Source organism: Chiloscyllium plagiosum, chromosome 1 (genome assembly GCF_004010195.1).
Source record: "Chiloscyllium plagiosum isolate BGI_BamShark_2017 chromosome 1, ASM401019v2, whole genome shotgun sequence".
Classification (NCBI taxonomy): Eukaryota; Metazoa; Chordata; class Chondrichthyes; order Orectolobiformes; family Hemiscylliidae; genus Chiloscyllium; species Chiloscyllium plagiosum.
This window is the reverse complement of record NC_057710.1, coordinates 57,394,356-57,414,376: the sequence shown is the minus strand read 5'-3', so window position 1 is coordinate 57,414,376 and position 20,021 is coordinate 57,394,356. Positions and strand designations below refer to the sequence as shown.

General features: G+C 41.2%; 1 protein-coding gene across 2 annotated transcripts in view; it reads left to right on the top strand.

The window, feature by feature from the left end:
* Positions 1 to 20,021, top strand: part of LOC122548471 (myosin-IIIb) — a 176,406-nt gene that overhangs the window by 103,201 nt on the left and 53,184 nt on the right. For both annotated transcript variants that reach the window (XM_043687195.1, XM_043687186.1), the window contains exons 10-15: positions 424 to 543; positions 1,204 to 1,304; positions 5,296 to 5,382; positions 5,480 to 5,545; positions 8,166 to 8,279; positions 17,009 to 17,120. In XM_043687195.1, coding sequence (XP_043543130.1) covers positions 424 to 543; positions 1,204 to 1,304; positions 5,296 to 5,382; positions 5,480 to 5,545; positions 8,166 to 8,279; positions 17,009 to 17,120 — 600 coding nt within the window. The remainder of the gene's footprint in view (positions 1 to 423; positions 544 to 1,203; positions 1,305 to 5,295; positions 5,383 to 5,479; positions 5,546 to 8,165; positions 8,280 to 17,008; positions 17,121 to 20,021) is intronic.

Sequence of the window (20,021 nt, the reverse complement as noted above, 5' to 3'; positions counted from 1 at the left end):
ACATGGAAGGGTTTTTTCACGTTGCGTCACATTTTTTTTTAAAAACTGTGAACAAAGAGGCTGGCAGTAAGAAAAGGTTTAGTCAAAGAGCTGAATTTTGAAGAGGATAGGGAGTTGGGAAATGTGGAAGGTTTTAGGCAGAATTCAGGAGTTCAAGAGACAAAAACAAAAATTGCTAGAAAATCTCAGCAGGTCTGGTAGCATCTGTGGAGAGAAAGCAGAATTAACATTTCAGGTCCAGTGACCCTTCTTCAGAATCGATGAAAGAGCTGCATAAATAAAAGTTTCTGAATTCTATGTTGGATCTGTAATATCCTTGTAGATCAACACATTGATCAGTGAAATGGAAGTACAGACCATGATTTGGGACCACTGGCGATTGGTTATGTTTCTTTTTAATGTCTGTTTGGAATATGATTTCAGATGCCAGAGACTCTATTGCTAAAGTTGCTTATGGCCGAGTGTTTGGTTGGATAGTCAGCAAAGTCAACCAGCTTCTGGCTCCAAAGGAAGATGTGTGTACTACAGAACTCCAGGAGATAGGTATGTAATACTGTCTCTCATTTCTAAATCATGGTGGGTTAAACTGTATAGTGGAAATATTGTCCTATGCTTTCTAAAATTGCTGGTGCATGTGTCAATACCAGTTAAATCTGCCTGGCCATGAGCGAAGATGGTAGTGTCGTATTAATGTCACTTGACTAGTAATCCCAAACCCAAGGCTAATGTTCTGGGACATGGGTTCAAATGCCCCATGGTTCAAATTCAAAGATGGTGATGTTTGTATTCAATGAAAGTCTGGAATGCAAAACTAAACTACTTTGGCCATATAATCGCTATTGATTGTTGTAAAAACCCATTTGGCTCACTAATGGCCTTCAGGGAAGAAAACCTGTCATCCTTACCCAGTCTGGCCTGCATGTGACTCCTGACCCCCACAATGTGGTTAATTCTAAGTTGCCCTAAGGGCAATTAGGAATGGATTAAAAAATGCTGTCCTAGCCAGTGATGTCCATATGCCATGAATGAATAAAAAGAAAAGTCAGTGTTTTGCCGTTTTGAATGTTTTGCCCTTTTGTTTTTGGGAAAAGTAATAATGTAATTGGGAATGTGCATTTCTTGTGATACCACCTACTAAAAACACCTCCCTACATTTAAATTATCAATGTTGGTTGCAAAGTGTATTTTTGGATTTTTTTTTAGGTATACTAGATATTTTTGGATTTGAAAACTTTGCAGTGAACCGATATGAACAGATGTGTATTAACTTGGCAAATGAACAGCTTCAGTATTTCTTCAATCATGTAAGTAAACATCAATTTTAAAACGCAGCTACGAGAGGACATGTCTGGTTTTAAATACCTCAGCATGAAAAATAGAATTGCTTCTGGCCAGTTATTCCTACATATTAAAAATTGCAATACTCATGTCAAACTGCAAAAAGTCAATAAAATGGTTTCTAGAATTTTGTAAAGGAATTAATGATTTCTCATACACAATATGTCTGCCTTTCAAGAATGTTTTGGTGGCAGGAATGCCCCTATAGCTCATACTAAGAGCTCCTTTATTTCTCAGGAATGCAAAAGATCTTATAGAATTTATCACTTAACAAAACCATAAGAAATCAAGTATTGAGGTTTGCTTAAAAATTCTAGAATTATATGTGAGAAAGTAATACTACGAATGGGGAAAAATAAATAAGCTTCATTGCGTATTAAATTATAGCACATATAAAACAGGTTTATACAGTCATAAACTTGTGATGAAGCATTATGTTTGCTTGTAGTATACCCATGTTAATAGCTGCCATTATGGGCCAGATTTTGTAATAGTAATGATAGAGAAATTATCAGTGTCGCAATTAGTGATTCTACGATAATTCACAGAATGTACTGCAATCAGTGGGAAAGTAATTGAATTGATTTTACCGGTGTTACCTTTCAGATTGCCACATACACAAGATCCTAATAACAAGGTCACAAGTTAACACAGCCACCAAAATGCCAGTCACATGTTCCTGTGCTCTTCCCACACCCTCACTCCTGTCCATCACAAATCCTGTGCTAACTGACAATACTCTGAAATAAACAGATTTATACTGCCTTTAGAAGAAATTGTCATCAAAGAGATCACTAGGTCTTTCTGGGCTCCTGGAGCATTATGGATAATCCTTAGTGAAACATATCATACAAGATATTATGGTATCGTGGAAGTCTACCAGGGGGTTAGCAAATATGAGGAAGTTCAACTACAAAAGGCTGCATTTTACACTCCATTATGTACAATTTGAAGACAATCCAACGGGTGGCTTGTCTTGACCTGCCTTCAACTATCAACACTACTCCCAGTGTTAAATTGCTGTTGGGCAGGGCTCATGGGCAGGATCTCCTTATCACTTTAACCAAAGGTACAGGGAACATGGTGTCTTCTAACTCTCATCCCAAGGAGAGGTTGAATGGACTCTTATTTTTAGAATGGAGAAGGTTAGGAAGTGACCCAGGAGAGGTTTGCATGTTGATTGAAAGATTTTTGTGGAGGAAATGAGGGGCAGATGGATTATAAACTAAAGATCATTGATTCAAACATATTGGAGGGAAAAAAAACCTAAAAGGGATGATAAATATGTTTTCACTGAGTTGTTGGGATCTGGGGTGACCTACCTGAAAAGATGATGCAAGTTGATTCCGTTTTTAATGTTAAACGAGTTGGGCTCAGGCTCGAGGTTTAGGTTTTACAGGGTTAGGAGCATAAAGGGATGATGTAAAAGGCTTTCAGATTCTGAGATTTCAATTCTGTAACAAATGTGAAATGAAGACATTTAGGATTTAAGAGACAGGAAAAAAGAATTTTTGATTTTCTTGGGTTTAGGGGATTATCCCAGGATTGTCTAACTGGGAAAGATTATTAGATTAAAGCTGGGTCTGAACTCCGAGCTCAAAATAATAAGAGGTGATTTTATTGAAACAGAAGATAGAGATGTGGATCGGACAGGACAGATTCAGAGAGCTTGTCATCTCCTGTGGGAAAGTCAGGAATTAGAGAACGTATCTAAAAATAAGAGATCATAGAGGTCTACAGCACTGAAAAAAATCTCTCTGCTCAATGAGTCTGCATTGGTCAAAAATAACCAGGTATCTATTCTAATCCCAAGATCTCTCTTTTTGAGGTGGAAATAAGAATTTTGTCCTGATTGTTAGGGGTCCGTGGACCTTTATTCCCCAAAGATTGATGTGGACAAGGCTATTAATTATTTTTTAAAGGCAGAAATAATTTTGTTGACTAACAAAAGTCTGAGGACATTGGAGGTATGCAGAAAAGTGGGCTAAGGCTAAAATCAGATCAGCCATAGCGGGCATGGCAGGTTTAAGGAGCTAAATGGCCTGTTCCTCCTTACTCTTGAGTTCTGACATTACAGTAAAATAGTTTGTTTGGGGGGGGGGAGAGAGGGAAGGTGGAAAGAAACTTAATTAAATTTTGAAGGGGCCTACCTTTGTGAAGAGAAATCTTCTGTGTAGAGAGTTTGTTTGAGACTAATTATGACTAATCACACCATGACAATTTACTTACAACTGAATGCCCCAGCCCTACTTCATTATGTTTAATCAGTAACTTTTCATTGCCTTCCCCATGATGGATTTACTGCTGATGATGAAACAGAATTTTGTATATTGCTGCACCGAACAGGTTTCATTGTCTTGCTCATGTCTGATGGCACTGACCTTGACTTTGATTCTCCAGTGGCCACTTTATCCAATGACCTCAGTTCATAGATTCATTCTTCACCAGGTCTTGCCTTCACCACATGAAGCTCTTCTTGGAAATACTCAAACTCAATGGTCTTTTCACCATGCAAGCACTGTCAGTCTCTATTTGATTGGTCATGTTTGATCGGCAGGTTCTGTGCATCTGATCTACAACTAGCTTATGGGTCACCACTCCGTCCTTTGAATTCCATCAAATTCTGCTTAGCCTCCTTAGTTCTCTTCCTGGTTGATTGCTGCCCCACCTTGTCATTTGATTCCTAATTAATCTTGACAATACTGTCATGGATATACGATTCAGTAGCCACAACACACACGAGTATGTCACTCCATTCCAAGCACCAAATGTCAATTGCCTTGCATGAGATATTGGTTTGGAATATGAAATGTGGATATATGCAGGTGACTAGATACTTTTTGCCTTTTCTTTGAATTATGTGTGAGAGAGACTTTGGTCCTTCCTCTTTTATATTGTATCACAGTTCAGCAAAACTCTAACAGGACTTTACCCGTAAATGTTCTCGCCCTAATTTTCCTTTCCAAATTGCAGCACCTCACACTTGTCTAAATGAAATATCTAAATTAAACACCATCTGACAGTCCTCGACATCCGATCAAGATTCTGTTGTACTCTGAGGTAACCACCTTCACTGTCCAGTGCACCTCCTATTTTAGTGTCATCTGCAGATTACTAACCATACCTCCATATATAAATGACTTGGATATGAACATAGATGTTGAAAAGCAGTGGACCCAGCACTGATCTTTGTGGCCTACCACTGGTCACAGGTCTTCAGTCTGAAAAGCCTTGGAGTGCAGTTTCATAGTTCCTTGAAAGTGGTGTTCCAGGTAGACAGGATGGTAAAGAAGGTGTCTAGTATGCTTGCCTTTATTGGTCAGTACATTGAATCTAGTAGTTAGGAGGTCATGTTGTGGCTGTCCAGGACATTGGTTAGGCCAGTTTTGGAATACCGTGTGCAATTCTGGTCTCCTCTTATCGGAAGGATGTTGTGAAACCTGAAAGGGGTCAGAAAAGATTTACAAAGTAGTTGCCAGGGTTGGAGGGTTTGAGCTATAGGGAGAGGCTGAACAGGCTGGAGTGTCAGAGACTCAGTGGTGACTTCAGAGGTTTATAAAATCATGACTGGCGTTGCTAGGGTAAATAGACAAGGTCTTTACCCTAGGTTGGGAGAGTCCAAAGCTAGAAGGCAGAGGTTTAGGGTGAGAGGGGAAAGATTTAAAGGGACCTAAGGAGCAACTTTTTCAGAGGGTAGTGCGTTTATGGACTGAACTGCCACAGTAAGTGGTGGATGCTGGTACAATTACAACAGTTAAAAGGCATTTGGATAGATAGATGAATAGGAAGGGTTTAGAGGGATGTGGGCTAAATGCTGGCAAATGGGACTAGATGAATTTAGGATATCTGGTCAGCATGGACAAATTGGACGGAAGGGTCTATTTCCATGCTGTACATCCCCATGACTCTTCCTTTTAAATGAAAAACCTACATGAAATGTTTTTTTTTGCTCTGCAGCACATATTTATAATGCAGCAAAAGGAGTACAAGGAAGAAGGACTTGAGTGGGAAACTATAACTTATAAGGACAACAAATCAATATTGGTAAGAACAAAACAGACTGACATTTACAAATGTGTCTAGATTTATTGGCATTTGTGTTCTGTTCTGTTCTATTGATGTGTAAATTTCCTGTCCATAGGATCTTTTTTTAGCAAGACCCCTTGGTGTGTTTTCTCTGTTGGATGAACAAAGTGCATTTCCGCAGGTAAGCATTGAAAAGGTTTATTGGTAACATTTTAGACGCAGTAATTATTCTGGAGCAAAGTACTGCAGGTGCTGACAATCTGCAGTGCAGACAATAGCTTTAGGTACAGCTCTGGAGAGAAAAGCAGTGAAAAAGATCTGGATTAATGAGCTTTCATTAGATTTGAAGTTCAAAATTTAATCCCAAGATTTACAAAAGCCAGAATGAAGTCTCCTTTTCTTTTTACCAGCCCCCTCCCCAACTCCATTTTTTTTTCCTTCTGCTCAATATGTTTCTCCAGCTAAACCTTCCCATCATCACCCCTGCCCCCCACAAACACTGCTAACCACTGAGCCACTCTGCTGCCCTTAGTAAGAAACAAGATTATCCTTAACAAACCGATGCTGTAACATATCCACTCATCTGTTTTTTTTTTAACTTTGAACTGCACTCGGAGCTCAGTGTGTTTGTTCAAATGGCTCCTGGTCTTCCTCCTGTAAGTGCTGGAGCTTCTTGTTTACTGAGACTGCAGCTTTTGCCTTTGGAAGTCCTCCTTGTTTCTGTTGGGTGAGACCCTGTGAACTCTGGCATAATGCAGTCTGAGTTTTTGGAAATGTATCGGATCCCATTTAAGACATTAAATGAGTCGGTTTGATTTCTATATTAGCTAATGTGGTAGTATCAGATTAAAACTGAAGTTAAACAAATGTAACCACTCCAAAGCTTCCTACATTTCTTCCCTTTCTGTCCTTCCCCCTCAAAATTTCACTTGAAAATGGTGGAGGGTTTTGAGACGTGGATTGTTTAGGCTGCAAGAGTGAACCCTTCCTGCCTCCAGTCTGTCTTTCAGCTGTCAAGCTACCACCTGAGTTTTAATGAAAATTAAAAACCATGTAACGGTGGTTTCTTCAGAAAATCGATCTGTTTTATAAATTTTTCAAATATCGTAACTCGGTCCTTTTTACTCCCCTTGACCCTTTGGTGCACTTTGAGACGTTGTAAGGCATCTGGTTGAGATACCAAGGCAGGAATAAGGGAGCTTTGCACAGCTTCAGGACGAGCAGTGATGTTGTGGGGCCAGGCTGTTTTCCTTATTATTGTGCGTGTTTCACAATCATATCACCCATGTTGCCTGTTTTTTGTTTATCCCAAATTCCTCTGCATCCTTGGGGGTTAGGTATTTTGTAATTTGTTCAGAGGATATGGCTTCACTGGGTGGGCAAGTATGTATTGGCCATCCCTAATTGCCCTGGAGTGGGTTGTGGTGAATTGCCTTCCTGAACCATTGCAGTCTGCTTGGTGTTCAGGCACCCGCAGTGCTTTTAGGGATAAAGTCCCAAGACCATCACCAAGTAACTGTGAAGGAAGCAGTTGATTGGATGGAACTGCATTCTTTGACATGTTTTGGATTACATGCCTGATCTCAAAACTGGAAATGCCTAATTCAACCCTTGGGCTGTTGTTGGTTTTGAGTATTAGCTATAAAATATCATCTCACCTTATAAAACCTATTTTTGAAAGGATTAAACTTTCAGCTGCACTCTAGCATTGTTATGGCACACCCAAACACACACATACACTGCACGTCATTCTCACGTCTCTCCCAAGAGTGGTAAAGTATGCTGGAGTATGTGGTAAGATTTTCTGTTAAAGGAATTTGCACAGTGCCAACTCGTTATTTACCATCTGTTTAACTGACTGGTTAGAAACTCACCAGTGGAAGGGAGTGCAAATTTTTTGCTGTGTCCTCACTATGCTGAAACTGAGTCTCTCCAATAACTCAGTGGCTGCCAGTTCCTCTCTAGTACCTTGCTGAACAGATCATTCTTGATCATTGAGTTTAAACAATACGTTCCAGCATACTATTCAGTTATAAAGTCATCATAGCCAGTAACTATCCTATCGTGGCTTCATGCCTGTACAAAGCCATCTCCAACAGAGATTGAAATTCCGGGCTGGACAAGTGCCTTTTTGACACTTCAATAAGCCCAGGATTGGGGCAGTGCAGACTAGTGATTAAACACGGGATCTTCCTGTTCAAGTTGGAACTATCAGTGATGTTGCATCTGCATTTCATTGAAGTGGGTTCATTTTGATACAGAAACTGCGATTCTGGCTCAGCTGTTAAGCAGAATTAAGATGTTTAGTTTTCGCTGAAAGACAGGTTGTAATCATAGAATCATACAGTACAGAGAGGTCCTTTGCCCAAGCAAGGTTGCAATGGCAAAAGTTTACCTGAGATCTACCCAATCCCACTGACCGTCACTTGTCCCTTTAGCTTTGAACACTGTGATGTTTCAGAGCTCATTCAAGTTTGTTTCAAAGGTTGTGAGATTTTCCTCAACTACCCTCCCTTGCAGTGTATTCAACATTCCCACCACCCTCTAGTGAGTAGCCACAGAAATGAAGTGTTATGCATCTGGTTGACAGAATTGATATAACATCATTCAGGCATGACTCAGTTGATTTTTAGTCAAACCTTTTCTTCCCTTAGTAATCTGAACAGAGAGTTCTGAATCATTTTAAATGTGTGCGCAGACTTGAAATGAATTTAGATAACATTTAAATTCTTACTAATTCTCAAAAATTGTTTTGGAACATGTGTATTACATTTTGGTATGCTTTTCATGTACTATGACAGGCCACTGACAAGACTTTTGTGGACAAACTAAATAGCAGTTTCAAAGGGAATCCACACTTCAAAATAGATAGAAGTCGTACTCCAGGATTTACAGTGATACATTATGCTGGGAAGGTAAGTTTACTCTCCTTTCTATAAAGAAACCTTAATAGAAAAGGTTGGTTACTCAGTATAATACAATTTCACTGATAATTAAGAACACATATGTATGTTTTTCCTCTGGAATTACATGGTATGGTTGCTGCGGCTAGTGTTTTGTGTGTATTTTCAAAAAAATGAAGTCTACTGATGAACGTAAAAGGAATCCTAACAGGTCTGGAATGTCATGGGCAGAATTCAGCAATGCATTTCAACTTTGCTTGGTGAGTGTGTTGGTATTGACTCTGCCTCCACAGAAACAAATCACGACAACTTCATATGTTATTTTAAAGAAGAATGTTCCCATCATTCAGAATGAATACATATCACAATGTAATATTAATGAGGGAAATATTTAAAGAGCACCTAATAATCTTCATGTGTAGTATTCCAGGATAATAGGTACAGGAGCATCTTTGAATTTGAAAACCGTTTCAACTGCGTCAGCCCTTTTCTGAGAGAATGAAGGAAAGAGACCTAAGGGGCAACTTTTTCACGCAGAGGGTGGTACGTGTACGGAATGAGCTGCCAGAGGAAGTGGTGGAGGCTGGTGCAATTGCAACATTTAAGTGGCATTTGGATGGGTATATGAATAGGAAGGGTTTGGAGGGAAATGGGTCAGGTACTGGCAGGTGGGACTAGATTGGGTTGGGATATCTGGTCGGCATGGACGGGTTGGACCGATGGGTCTGTTTCCATGCTGTACATCTCTATGACTCTATACTAGATATGGCAAGTTACGTGAACCTTGGATGACCAGGGATGTTATGACCTTGGTCAAAAAGAGGAAGGATGCATACATAAGGTCTAGGAGGATGGGAACTGACTAAGTCCGTGAAATATGTAAGGAAAGTACTTAAACGAGGAATTAGAAGGGCTAAGAGAAGTCATGAAAAGTCATTAGCAAACCGGATTTGAGGAGAATCCCAAGGCTTGTTATACATATATAAAAAACAAGAGGGTAACCAGGGAAAGAATTGGCCCATCCAAGGACAAAGGGGGAGGGGGGGAATCTATGTGTGGAGCCAGAAGAGGTGGGTGACGTCTGAAATAAATGCTTTCTTTTGAATGTAGGTTTGCTCAATGAGCTGGAAAGTTTGTTTTCAGACATTTTGTCGCCATACCAGGTAACACCTTCAGTGAGCCTCCAAATGAAGCACTGGTGATGTAGCCTGCTTTCTATTAAATGTATGAGTTTCCTTAGGTTTGATGGCATTTCCTCTGGTGACATCATTTCCTCTGGTGATGTAATTTCCTGTTCTTTTTCTCAGGGGGTGGTAAATGGGATCCAAGTCGATGTGTTTGTTGATGGAGTTCCAATTGGAATGCCATACTTCTAGGAATTCTCATGTATGTCTCTGTTTGGTTTGTCCTAGGATGGATGTGTTGTCCCAGTCAAAATGGTGTCCTTCCTCATCCATATGTAAGGATACTAGTGAGAGAGGGTCATGGTGTTTTGTGGCTAATTGATGTTCATATATCCTGGTGGTTCTTGCAAGGTATTTTGTAAATGACATTAGTTTTGCTTGTTGCCTGTGTAGGGTCTTTCAGGTTCATTAGCTGATGTTTTAGCTAGTATCCTTACGTACAGATGAGGAAGGACACCAATTTGACTGGGACATCACATCCATCCTAGGACAAACCAAACGGAGACCCGCATGAGAATTCAGAGAAGCATGGCATTCCAACTGGAACTCTATCAACAAACACATTGACATGGATCCCATTTACCACCCCCTGAGAAAAAAGAACAGGAAATTACATCACCAGAGGAAATGATGTCACCACAGGAAATGCCATCACCAACCAAAGGAAACTCACACATATAAATAGAAAGCAGGCTACACCACCAATGCTTCATTTGGAGACTCACTGAAGATGTTACTTAATATGGTGATGAAATGTTTGAAATCAAACCTTCCAGCTCAGCGAGCAAACCTACATCCAGAACCTCAACCTGAGGTACAAATCTTCTCAAAACTCACTAATAAACACTTTGGTGAATACTGACACAAAGTGAAGGTATTAGTGGAGGATAATCTCTGGGAAGGGAGTGTCAAATTTCGAATTCAAATTAAAGGGAAGAGGTGTTTGCATCTTTAAAAAATATTAAGGTAGATAAGTCCCCCAGTCCTGATAGGATCCATCCCAGAATATTGAGGGCGGCACGGTGGCACAGTGGTTAGCACTACTGCCTCACAGCGCCAGAGACCCGGGTTCAATTCCCGGCTCAGGCGACTGTGCAAATTCCACACAGTCATTCTCCCCGTGTCTGCATGGGTTTCCTCCAGTTGCTCCGGTTTCCTCCCACAGTCCAAAAATGTGCAAGTTAGGTGAATTGGCCATGCTAAATTGCCCCTAGTGTTAGGTGAAGGGGTAAATGTAGGGGAGTGGGTCTGGGTGGGTTCCGCTTCGGCGGGTCGGTGTGGACTTGTTGGGCCGAAGGGCCTGTTTCCACACTGTAAGTAATCTAAAATCTAAACAAATTGTTGGAGCATTGACAGACATCTTTGTATCCTCTTTTTGAGGTCCCAAAGGACTGGAGAATAGTCAACGTTTGTCCCATTGTTTAAGAAGGGTAACAGGAATAATCCTGGAAATTACTGGCCTGTGAGCCTCCTGCTGGCGGGAGGGAAAGTATTAGAAAAGATTCTCAGGGGCAAGATCTATATGCATTTGGAAGCAAATGGGCTTATTCATGATAGACAGCATGGTTTTGCGTGGGGAGATCATGCCTCATTAACTTCGAGATTTTTGAGGAGGTGACGAAAATGATTGAGGGAAAAACACTTGATGTTGCCTTCAGTAAGGTCCATCATGGCAGTCTGGTACATGAGGTGAAGTCACATTGTATCGAGGTGAGCTGGCAAGATGGATACAGAACATAGGAGACAAAGGGTAGTGGTGAAAGGATGCTTTTTGGGATGGTGGGTTGTGACTAGTGACATTCCACAGGACTCCTTACTGGGACCTCTGATGTTCATGGTCTTTGACAAGGTTCTGCACTGTAGATCAATTACTGAAGTTTGGTCACATTGGATTCCAGGTGAGCTTGCCAATTGGATGCAAAAGTGGCTTAACGGCAGGCAACAGAGTAATGGTGGAGGATTTAGATCAGAGTGGTGCTGGAAAAGCACAGCAGGTCAGGGAGCAACCGAGGAGCAGGAAAATCTATGTTTCGGGGAAGGGCTTTTGCCCGAAACATCAATTTTCCTGCTCCCTTGATGCTGCCTGACCTGCTGTGCTTTTCCAGCATCTGCCATCCTCACTTTTGCCAAGTGGAGGGTTGCTTGTCAGTTTGGAGGCCTGTGACCAGCAGTGTTCCACAGGGATCGGTTCTGGGTCCTCTTTTGTTCATTAATTATATAAACGATTTGGATGAGAATATAGAATGCATGGCAGGGGGGTATAGTAGACAGCAAAGGAGGTTTTCTAAGATTACAAAGGGATCTTGATCAAATGGGTCAGTGGGCTGAAAAATGGACAGATGGAGTTCAATGTGGATAAATGCAAGATATTGCATTTTGGTACAACAAACAAGGGTAGGGTTTAGACAATTAACAGTAGGGCTTCAGGTAGTGTAGTAGAACAGAGGGACTTAGAGTGCAGGTATATGATTCTTTGAAGTTTGCGTCACATATAGACAGGGTGGTTTAAAAAGGCATTTGGCATGCTTACCGTCATTACTCAGTCCTTTGAGTAAAGAACTTGGGAAATCATGTTGCGGTTGTACAGGACATTGGTGAGGCCTCTTCTGGAATAGTGTGTCCAGTTATAGGAAGGGTATAATCAAGCTGAAGAGGGTTCAGAAGAGATTTACCAGGATGTTGCCGGGTCAAAGTTTGTGTAATAACGAAAGGCTGGATAGCTGGGACTTCTTTTTCACTGGAATGCAGGAGGTTAAGAAGCAATCTGATAGAAGTTTATTAAATAATGAGAGGCATAAATAGAGTTAATGGTAGTTGTCTTTTTCCTAAGATGGGACGTTTCAAGACTAGGGGGCACATCTTTAAAGTGACGAGAGATATTTTAAAAAAAACCTGAGGCAAATGTTTTACACAGAAGGTGGTTTGTGTGTGAAATGAACTTCCTGAGGAAGTGATGAATGCGGGCACAATTATAATGTTTCAAAGGCATTTGAATTGATACATGAATAGGAAAGGTTTGGAGTAATATGGGGAGAAAGTGAGGTCTGCAGATGCTGGAGATCAGAGCTGGAGATTAGAGCTGAAGAAGGGCTTATGCCCGAAACATCGATTCTCCTGTTCCCTGGATGCTGCCTGACCTGCTGCGCTTTTCCAGCAACACATCTCCAGCTTGGAGTAATATGGGCCAGGAACAGGCAGGTGGGACTAGTTTAGTTTGGGATTATGTTCAGCCTGGACTGGTTGGACCGAAGGGTCTGTTTCCATGCTGTATGTCTCTAAAGCTCTCTGGTCTACAAAAAAATGATTTGGAGGAAAACTTAGCTGGTCTAAAATTTGTGGATGATACAAAGTTTGGTGGAGTTATGAATAGTGAGAAGGATTGTCAGAGGATATAGATCAGTTGGAGACCTGGGTAGAAAAATGGCAGCTGGATTTTAATCTGAGCAAATGTGAGGTGACGCAGTTTGGAAGGCCAAGTACAGGCGGAAATTACACAGTGAATGGCAGAATCCTTAAGAGTATTGATTATATAGGAGGGATCTGGGTGTGCAGGTCCACAGGTCACTGAAGGTAGCAAGGCAGGTAGATAAGGGAGTAAAAAAGGCCTATGGCATGCTTGCCTTTATTGGAAGGGGCATTGAGTATAAGGATAGACAAATTATGCTGCAGCTTTATAGAACTTTGGTTTGGCCACACTTAAAATATTGTGTACAATTCTGGTCACCACACTACCAGATGGTTGTGGATGCTTTGGTGAAGGTACAGAAAACGTTTTCCAGGATGTTGCCTGGTATTGGGTTGGATAGATTGGGTTTGTTTTCACTGGAATGCAGGAGGTTGAGAGGAGACCTAATAAAAGTGTGACGCTTTTTTTTCCCAAGATGAAGGGGTCCATTATTAGTGGGCATAAGTTCAAGGTGCCGGATGGGGATGTTCTTTAAGAGATGTGCGAGGCAAGTTTTTCACACACCTGGAATATGCTGCCAGTGGAGATGGTGGAAGCAGACACAATAATAACATTTTAAGAAACACCTGGATGAATACATGAATATGAAGGGAGTAGAGGGATACAGATTCTGTAAATTCTAGAAAGTTTTAGTATAGAAGGGCAAACTGTGTCAGCACAGGCTTGGAGGCTGAAGGGCCTGTTCCTGTGCTGTATTGTTCTTTGCTCTATGCAAGCTAACAGGAAGTTTATTTTTCATTTATTTATAGGAGGCGTGTTAACCCTGTTGCAAGGTAGTTCCTATCCCTACCCCATCCTTCAGTAGGCAAATGGAAGTTCAGATCCACTCCAGATCTGTGCTGCTAAGAGTTTGAGGCTAGATCGTTGTTGTTGATATCTGTTGGTCCTTGTAAGACATGGAGTGACTGCAAGAGAACGATCCCTGATTAAAGAAAAGAGCTGTTTTATAAATATGTGTTTGTCCCTTTTTTGAAAATCCTAAAGCACTACGCAAGCAATTATTTACTTTTCAAGCGTGGCCAGTTAATGTTGCAAGTTGATACATCAGCTGGTTATTGTACAGCAAGGTTCATCGAATGGCAACAAGTAGCAGCCCAGGTGTTGTGTTTTGTGGTGTTGGGAGAATAGCAAGAGGCACCAAATGTCAGTTTGTGGAGGCCGCATTGAAGTATTCACATAGATTTATGTACTCAAGTGACATCAGGCTCTGGTCAGGATGCTGCCACTGAACCAGGCAGTTGTTAATAATGAAGGAGATCACTGGATTTCTACAGAAGAGGTATGGTTAATAAGTTTGCAAATGTCGCGAAAATAGGTGGTGTAGTGGCCAGTGAAGAAGCTTATCACAACCAATGGGACCTTGATCAGATGGGCCAATGGGCCAAGGGGTGTCCGATGGTGTTTAATTTAGATAAATGTGTGGTGCTGCATTTTAGACAGGCAAATCAGGCAGGACTTGTACAGTAAATGGTAGGTCCCTGGGGAGTGTTGCTAAACAAAGGGATGCAGGTTTGTAGATCCTTGAAGGTGGAGTCGCAGGTGGACAGGGTAGTGAAGAAGGCATTTGGTACACTTGCCTTAATTGGTCATTGCATTGAGTTTTGGAGTTGGGATATCATGTTGGGACATTGGTGAGGCCACTTTTAAGAATACTATGTACAATTCAGATCACCTTTCTGATAGGAAGGATGCTGTTAAAGTTGAGAGGATGCAGAAAACATTTACAAGAATGTTGCTAGGACTGGAGAGTTTCAGTTATGGGGAGAGACTGAGTGGGCTAGGGCGTCTTCACTGGAGCATTGGAGGCTGAGAGGTGATCTTTATAGAGGTTTATAAAATCATGAGCAGCATGGATAGGGTGAATAGCCAAGATCTTTGTGCAGTGGGATATGCCCAAAACTAGAGGGCATAGGTTTAAGGTGAGAGATTTAAAAAGGACCTATGGGGTCGGGGGGGGGGGGTGTAAACCTTTTTTCACGCAGAGGATGGTATGTGTATGGAATGAGCTGCCAGAGGAAGTGCTACAGGCTGTTACAATTACACTTAAAAGGCATCTGGATGGGTATATGAATAGGAAGGGTTTTGAGGGGTATGGAACAAATGCTGGCAAATGGTACTAGGTCAGATTGGGATAGAGTTGGACTGAAGGGTCTGTTTCCATGCTATCTTACTGTTACTGTATGTCAGCTTGTATAGGATGGCAGGTGAGAAGAGTCTGATTGAATGGGAAAGAGCAAAGGGAAAGAAGGCCTAGGGCAAAACAGTAGAGATTGGAGAAGAGCGTATCTCTGCGAAACTGTGAGGAGTTCTTCTGGTGAATTCATGCTTTAAGCGTTGTTATTAAAGGAGATTGTCTGCTCATTTGGCAAATCATTATTTGTGGGTCACATTGCACAACTCCTAACCGTGAGTACATTCCAAAAATACTTCACTGACATCTGGAAACGCTAAAGTCAGAAAGTGTGGAGTATTTCTGAGATTCTGTGTAACCTGGATTAGTTTCGCAACGATTGCTAGAAACCAGACTTTCAAGGAAGTGTCCCACTATCAGGCAGCTAGGAATTGGCAGTGACTGCATCAGCCAAATGCTGAGAACATTTTTTTTTTAAATAAAAAGGATCATTTTCCCACCCTTCCTGTTTGAGATAATAATTTTATACTATTAAATGTTTAACCAATTTGATCCTTTTTTTGAGGTTGCCTAAGGTCTTTGATTTATTTATCTCCATGCCTGATCAAAGTTATGCTATTAAAGTTCCAGGCTGTGTAGCTGTTGAGTGTTTTGCTTCTGGCACACTCTCTTTTTGTGTTCACAATGATCACTGCACATTTCCCTCCTTGCAGCAAATCTTGGACTTCAGCAAGTGCTGTTTTATCAAGTGAGAAAGGGGAAATAAATCTTATCAAAATTACTTTGTACTCCACCTTCGACGTGGAGAACAAAGTTTCCAAATTAACTTGGTTTAAAATCTATTCACTGATTACTTTCCCGTGACATTTTTCTAAACTTCAAAGGTCCTGTTATTGTATATCTCTACATTGCTAGCTCCTTTAAACATTCCTTAGTTTATTGAAAGCATTGGATCAGAGAAATGTAGAAAACTGAAACAGGAGTAGGCCATTCGGAGCTTTTTAATCCTGCGCCACCCTTCAGTATGATCATGGCTGATCATCCAACTCAGTACCCTGTTCCTGCTTTCTCCCCATAACTTAAGAATTATATCGAACTCCTCCTTCCTGAAAACATTCAGTGTTTTACCTCAACTGCATTTTGCGACAGAGAATTTCTTCAAACACCAGTCTCTGCTGAAGAATTTCTCTCCGTCTCAGTCCACCCCTTAGCCTTACACTGTGACGCCAGGTCATTGGGAACATCTGTCCTGTGTTTACCATGTCGAGTTCCATAGGTTAGAGTTGGCTCTGGTGTTTTGCCCAATTTGTACCTGAATGAGGGAGGCCAGAAGGTTGTATGCAGTATTACAGCCCAATTGCACCCTCTCCTGACCCTTCTGAGTAGGGAATCACTAAGAGCCATCAATAGTGAATCCCTGATGTTGCCAAAACAGAGCTTTTGTCTAAAGAGCAAACTTAAAAGTATTAGTACACCAGAATTGTCTCAACTGGAATCAGTGAACTCCGAATATGAATTGAACATGGAAACTTCCTCATATTTAGCCTGGGATGGAAATTTCTGAATAATTTCCATCACCAGCAGGACATACTTGAATCAATTCAAAAACTAAATTGTAGTGAATATTAAATAAAATCATTTGAGTTTTAATGTTGTAGTCTGTCCTATTTAATTGCACCTGTTTTTAGCTTGAACTTTTGCTTTATCCTTGGATGTTTTGTTTAATTGTTAGATTGTATTTTGTGAAAACATAATAAATCCTAAAGGAATAGTTGACATTTTTTTCAGTGACTTTTAAGGAGAGAGGAAGAAACCGGGGTGAGGGGAAACCTTCAGAGCATTTTTTTTTTAACAAAGTGACTGGCTTTGTTTAATACCAAACCTTCAACTGTTTTTAGTTTTTTTTATTAATAATTTTCTATTTGTTTCTAATTAGTTAACTGATACGCTTCCTCCACAGATCCAGTACAATGCATCTGGGTTTCTGGAGAAAAACAGAGACACCATCCCAGCAAGTATTCGAGGGCTGTTCATTAATAGTATAACTCCACTGCTAAGTGTACTTTTTGCAGGTAAATATTATGGTATACAACTCTATATGGGAAGTGCATTGGCCAGCACTGCCTCCATGATGTGGTTTTAGAGTTGTGTATCTCTACATATTGGATATTAGAAAGTTGCAGCAATATGAATTGATTTCAAAAACAATATAAATGTCTTTTGATCAATGTAAACCAACCGCTTGCTCTTGTATAAAACCTTGAATGTATAAAATTATCCTGAGAAAGCAAACAAAAATAACTGCATGGTTAAAGCAAGAGGTTATCAGGAGATATGACTAAAAGCTTGCAGGTATAGATGGCTAAACGTATGGGTATTGCTTGTGGGGGAAACGGAACATGAAAGCACAAGAAGATAGTTACTGTTCTTGTGGTTCTAGGGGTCATAGAAGACCGTACTCAATGTGACTTTACCATCTGAGGTAGCTGAGCTGACTCTCTGGAAGAGCAATTTAACGTGTCCCACCATTCTGCTGCTTCCTCGTAGTGGCCCAATTTTTGACCTTCAACTGCTTATCCAACTCTGATTTTAAAAGCCACAATTGAAACTGCCTCTATCATTCTCTCAGGCAGTACCTTGTGGACCTTAACCACTTGTGTAAACAAAAATGTTTTTTTCTTGCATCACCATTGCCCATTTGCCAATCACCTTTGATCTGTGTCCTCTTTTTTTTCGGCTGATTGAGACAGACTTTTTTTCCATTTAGTCTATCTAGATTCTTCTTAATTTTGAATACATATTACAACAGCAGCCCAGGTGAGTAAGGCTGTTTTTTAAAAAAAAAACAAACTGAACACTGCGATTCACTGTGAGTGGAATTTAAGAAGTATAGAACTTGCATTAAACATCTGTCACATTTTGGATAGACTACAAGGCATTATTTCCTTGTCCTATTTGACCTCCTTGTGTGTTTGGTATGACGCTGTGACTTGAACTCCACACGCATCTGATCTCCATATTTTAAGAAATGGAGTAGTATAAAGCTGCAAAGATAATCTTCACAAGCCCGTTACCAGAATGGAAACAGGACAGCCACAGTCAAACAACCCTGTCCTCTAGAAAAGTGAACACTTGATCAACACAAGAGGTTTTAAATTGGTGAAATGATTACACTAGAAGGAGAGAAGGGTGAGACAGTGGCTCAGTGGTTAGCACTGCTGCCTCACAGCGCCAGGACCCTGAGTTAGATTCTGCCCTTGGCAACTGTTTGTGTGGAGTTTGCGCGTTCTCCCTGTATCTGCGTGGGTTTCTACCAGGTGTTAAGGTTTCCTCCCACAGTCCAAAGGTGTACAGATTAGTTGGATTGACCATGCTAAATTGCCCATAACATCAAGAGATGTGCAGGCTTAGGTGGGTTGGCCATGGGAAATGCAGGGTGGGTCTTCGGAGGATCATTGTGGATTCAATGGGCCAAATGGCCTGCTTCCACACTATGAATATCCATCCACTTGTAGGGGGCAGTCCCAAACCAAGAGACCATTAAAGTATGTAAGCTCATCTGTAAAAACCATCCAATCCCATTTCTATCTGGAAGGACAAGGGCAGCAGATACATGGGAATACCACCACCTGCCAGTTTCGCGCCCCCCAAGCCACTTACCATCCTGACTGGGGAATATATTGCCGTTCCTTCAGTGTCGCTGGGTCAAAATCCTGGAATTCTCTTCCTAATGACATTGTGAGTGTTCCTACAGCATATAGACTGCTGTGATTCATGATGGCACTACCTTCTCGGGGTAACTAGGGACAGGCAATAAATATTGGCCTCCCCAGTGATGCCCACCTCTGGTGATTCAATTAACAAAATTTCAATTTGAGAGAAACCTCTTGACTCAAAAGAGTGGCAGGAATGTGGAATTTGCCACCAGGAATAGTATTTGAAACCAATCAAATGGATGCAATTGAGAGAGAGCTGGCTAAGCAGGATGGAGAAACAAATAGAAGGGTGTACTTATGGGGTTAGATGAGGTAATGTGCAAGGGAGCTTACGTGGAGCATAAACACACTACTGAAAGTGGGCCACACGAGCTCCCTGTGCTGTACACGCTGGGTAATTCAGCACAGAACCCGTCCATTCCAACCAAGTTCCCAAACTAAACTGCATTTGACCCATTACCTTTATACCATTCCTATTCATGTACCTGACCAAATAGACAATAATCAGTAGGTGCAGGAGTAGGCCACTCTGCCCTTCGAGCCTGCACTACCATTCAATATGACCATGGCTGATCATCCTTAATCAGTATCCTGTTCCTGCCTTATCTCCATAACCCTTGATTCCACTATCTTTGAGAGCTCAATCCAACTCTTTCTTAAATGAATCCAGAGACTGGGCCTCCACTGCACTCTGGGGAAGAGCATTCCACACAGCCACCACTCTCTGGGTGAAGAAGTTTCTCCTCATCTCTGTCCTAAATGGCCAATCCCTTGTTTCCTGCCTCCAGAGTGTCCAATTCTTTAATAATCTTATATGTCTCAATCAGATCCCCTCTCAGTCTTCTAAACTCAAGGGTATACAAGCCCAGTCGCTGCAGTCTTCAGCGTAAGGTAGTCCCGCCATTCCAGGAATTGACCTCGTGAACCTACGCTGCACTCCCTCAATAGCCAGAATGTCTTTCCTCAAATTTGGAGACCAGAACTGCACACAATACTCCAGGTGCGGTCTCACCAGGGCCCTGTACAGCTGCAGAAGAACGTCTTTTCTTCTATACTTAATCGCTTTGGGCATGCTATTAGCCTTCTTCACTACCTGCTGTACATGCATGCTTACCTTCATTGACTGGTGTACAAGAACACCCAGATCTCTCTGTACTGCCCCTTTACTACCTAAATGGAATCAAGTTAGATTATCTGCCTTCCTGTTCTTGCCACCAAAGTGGATAACCATACATTTATCCACATTAAACTGCATCT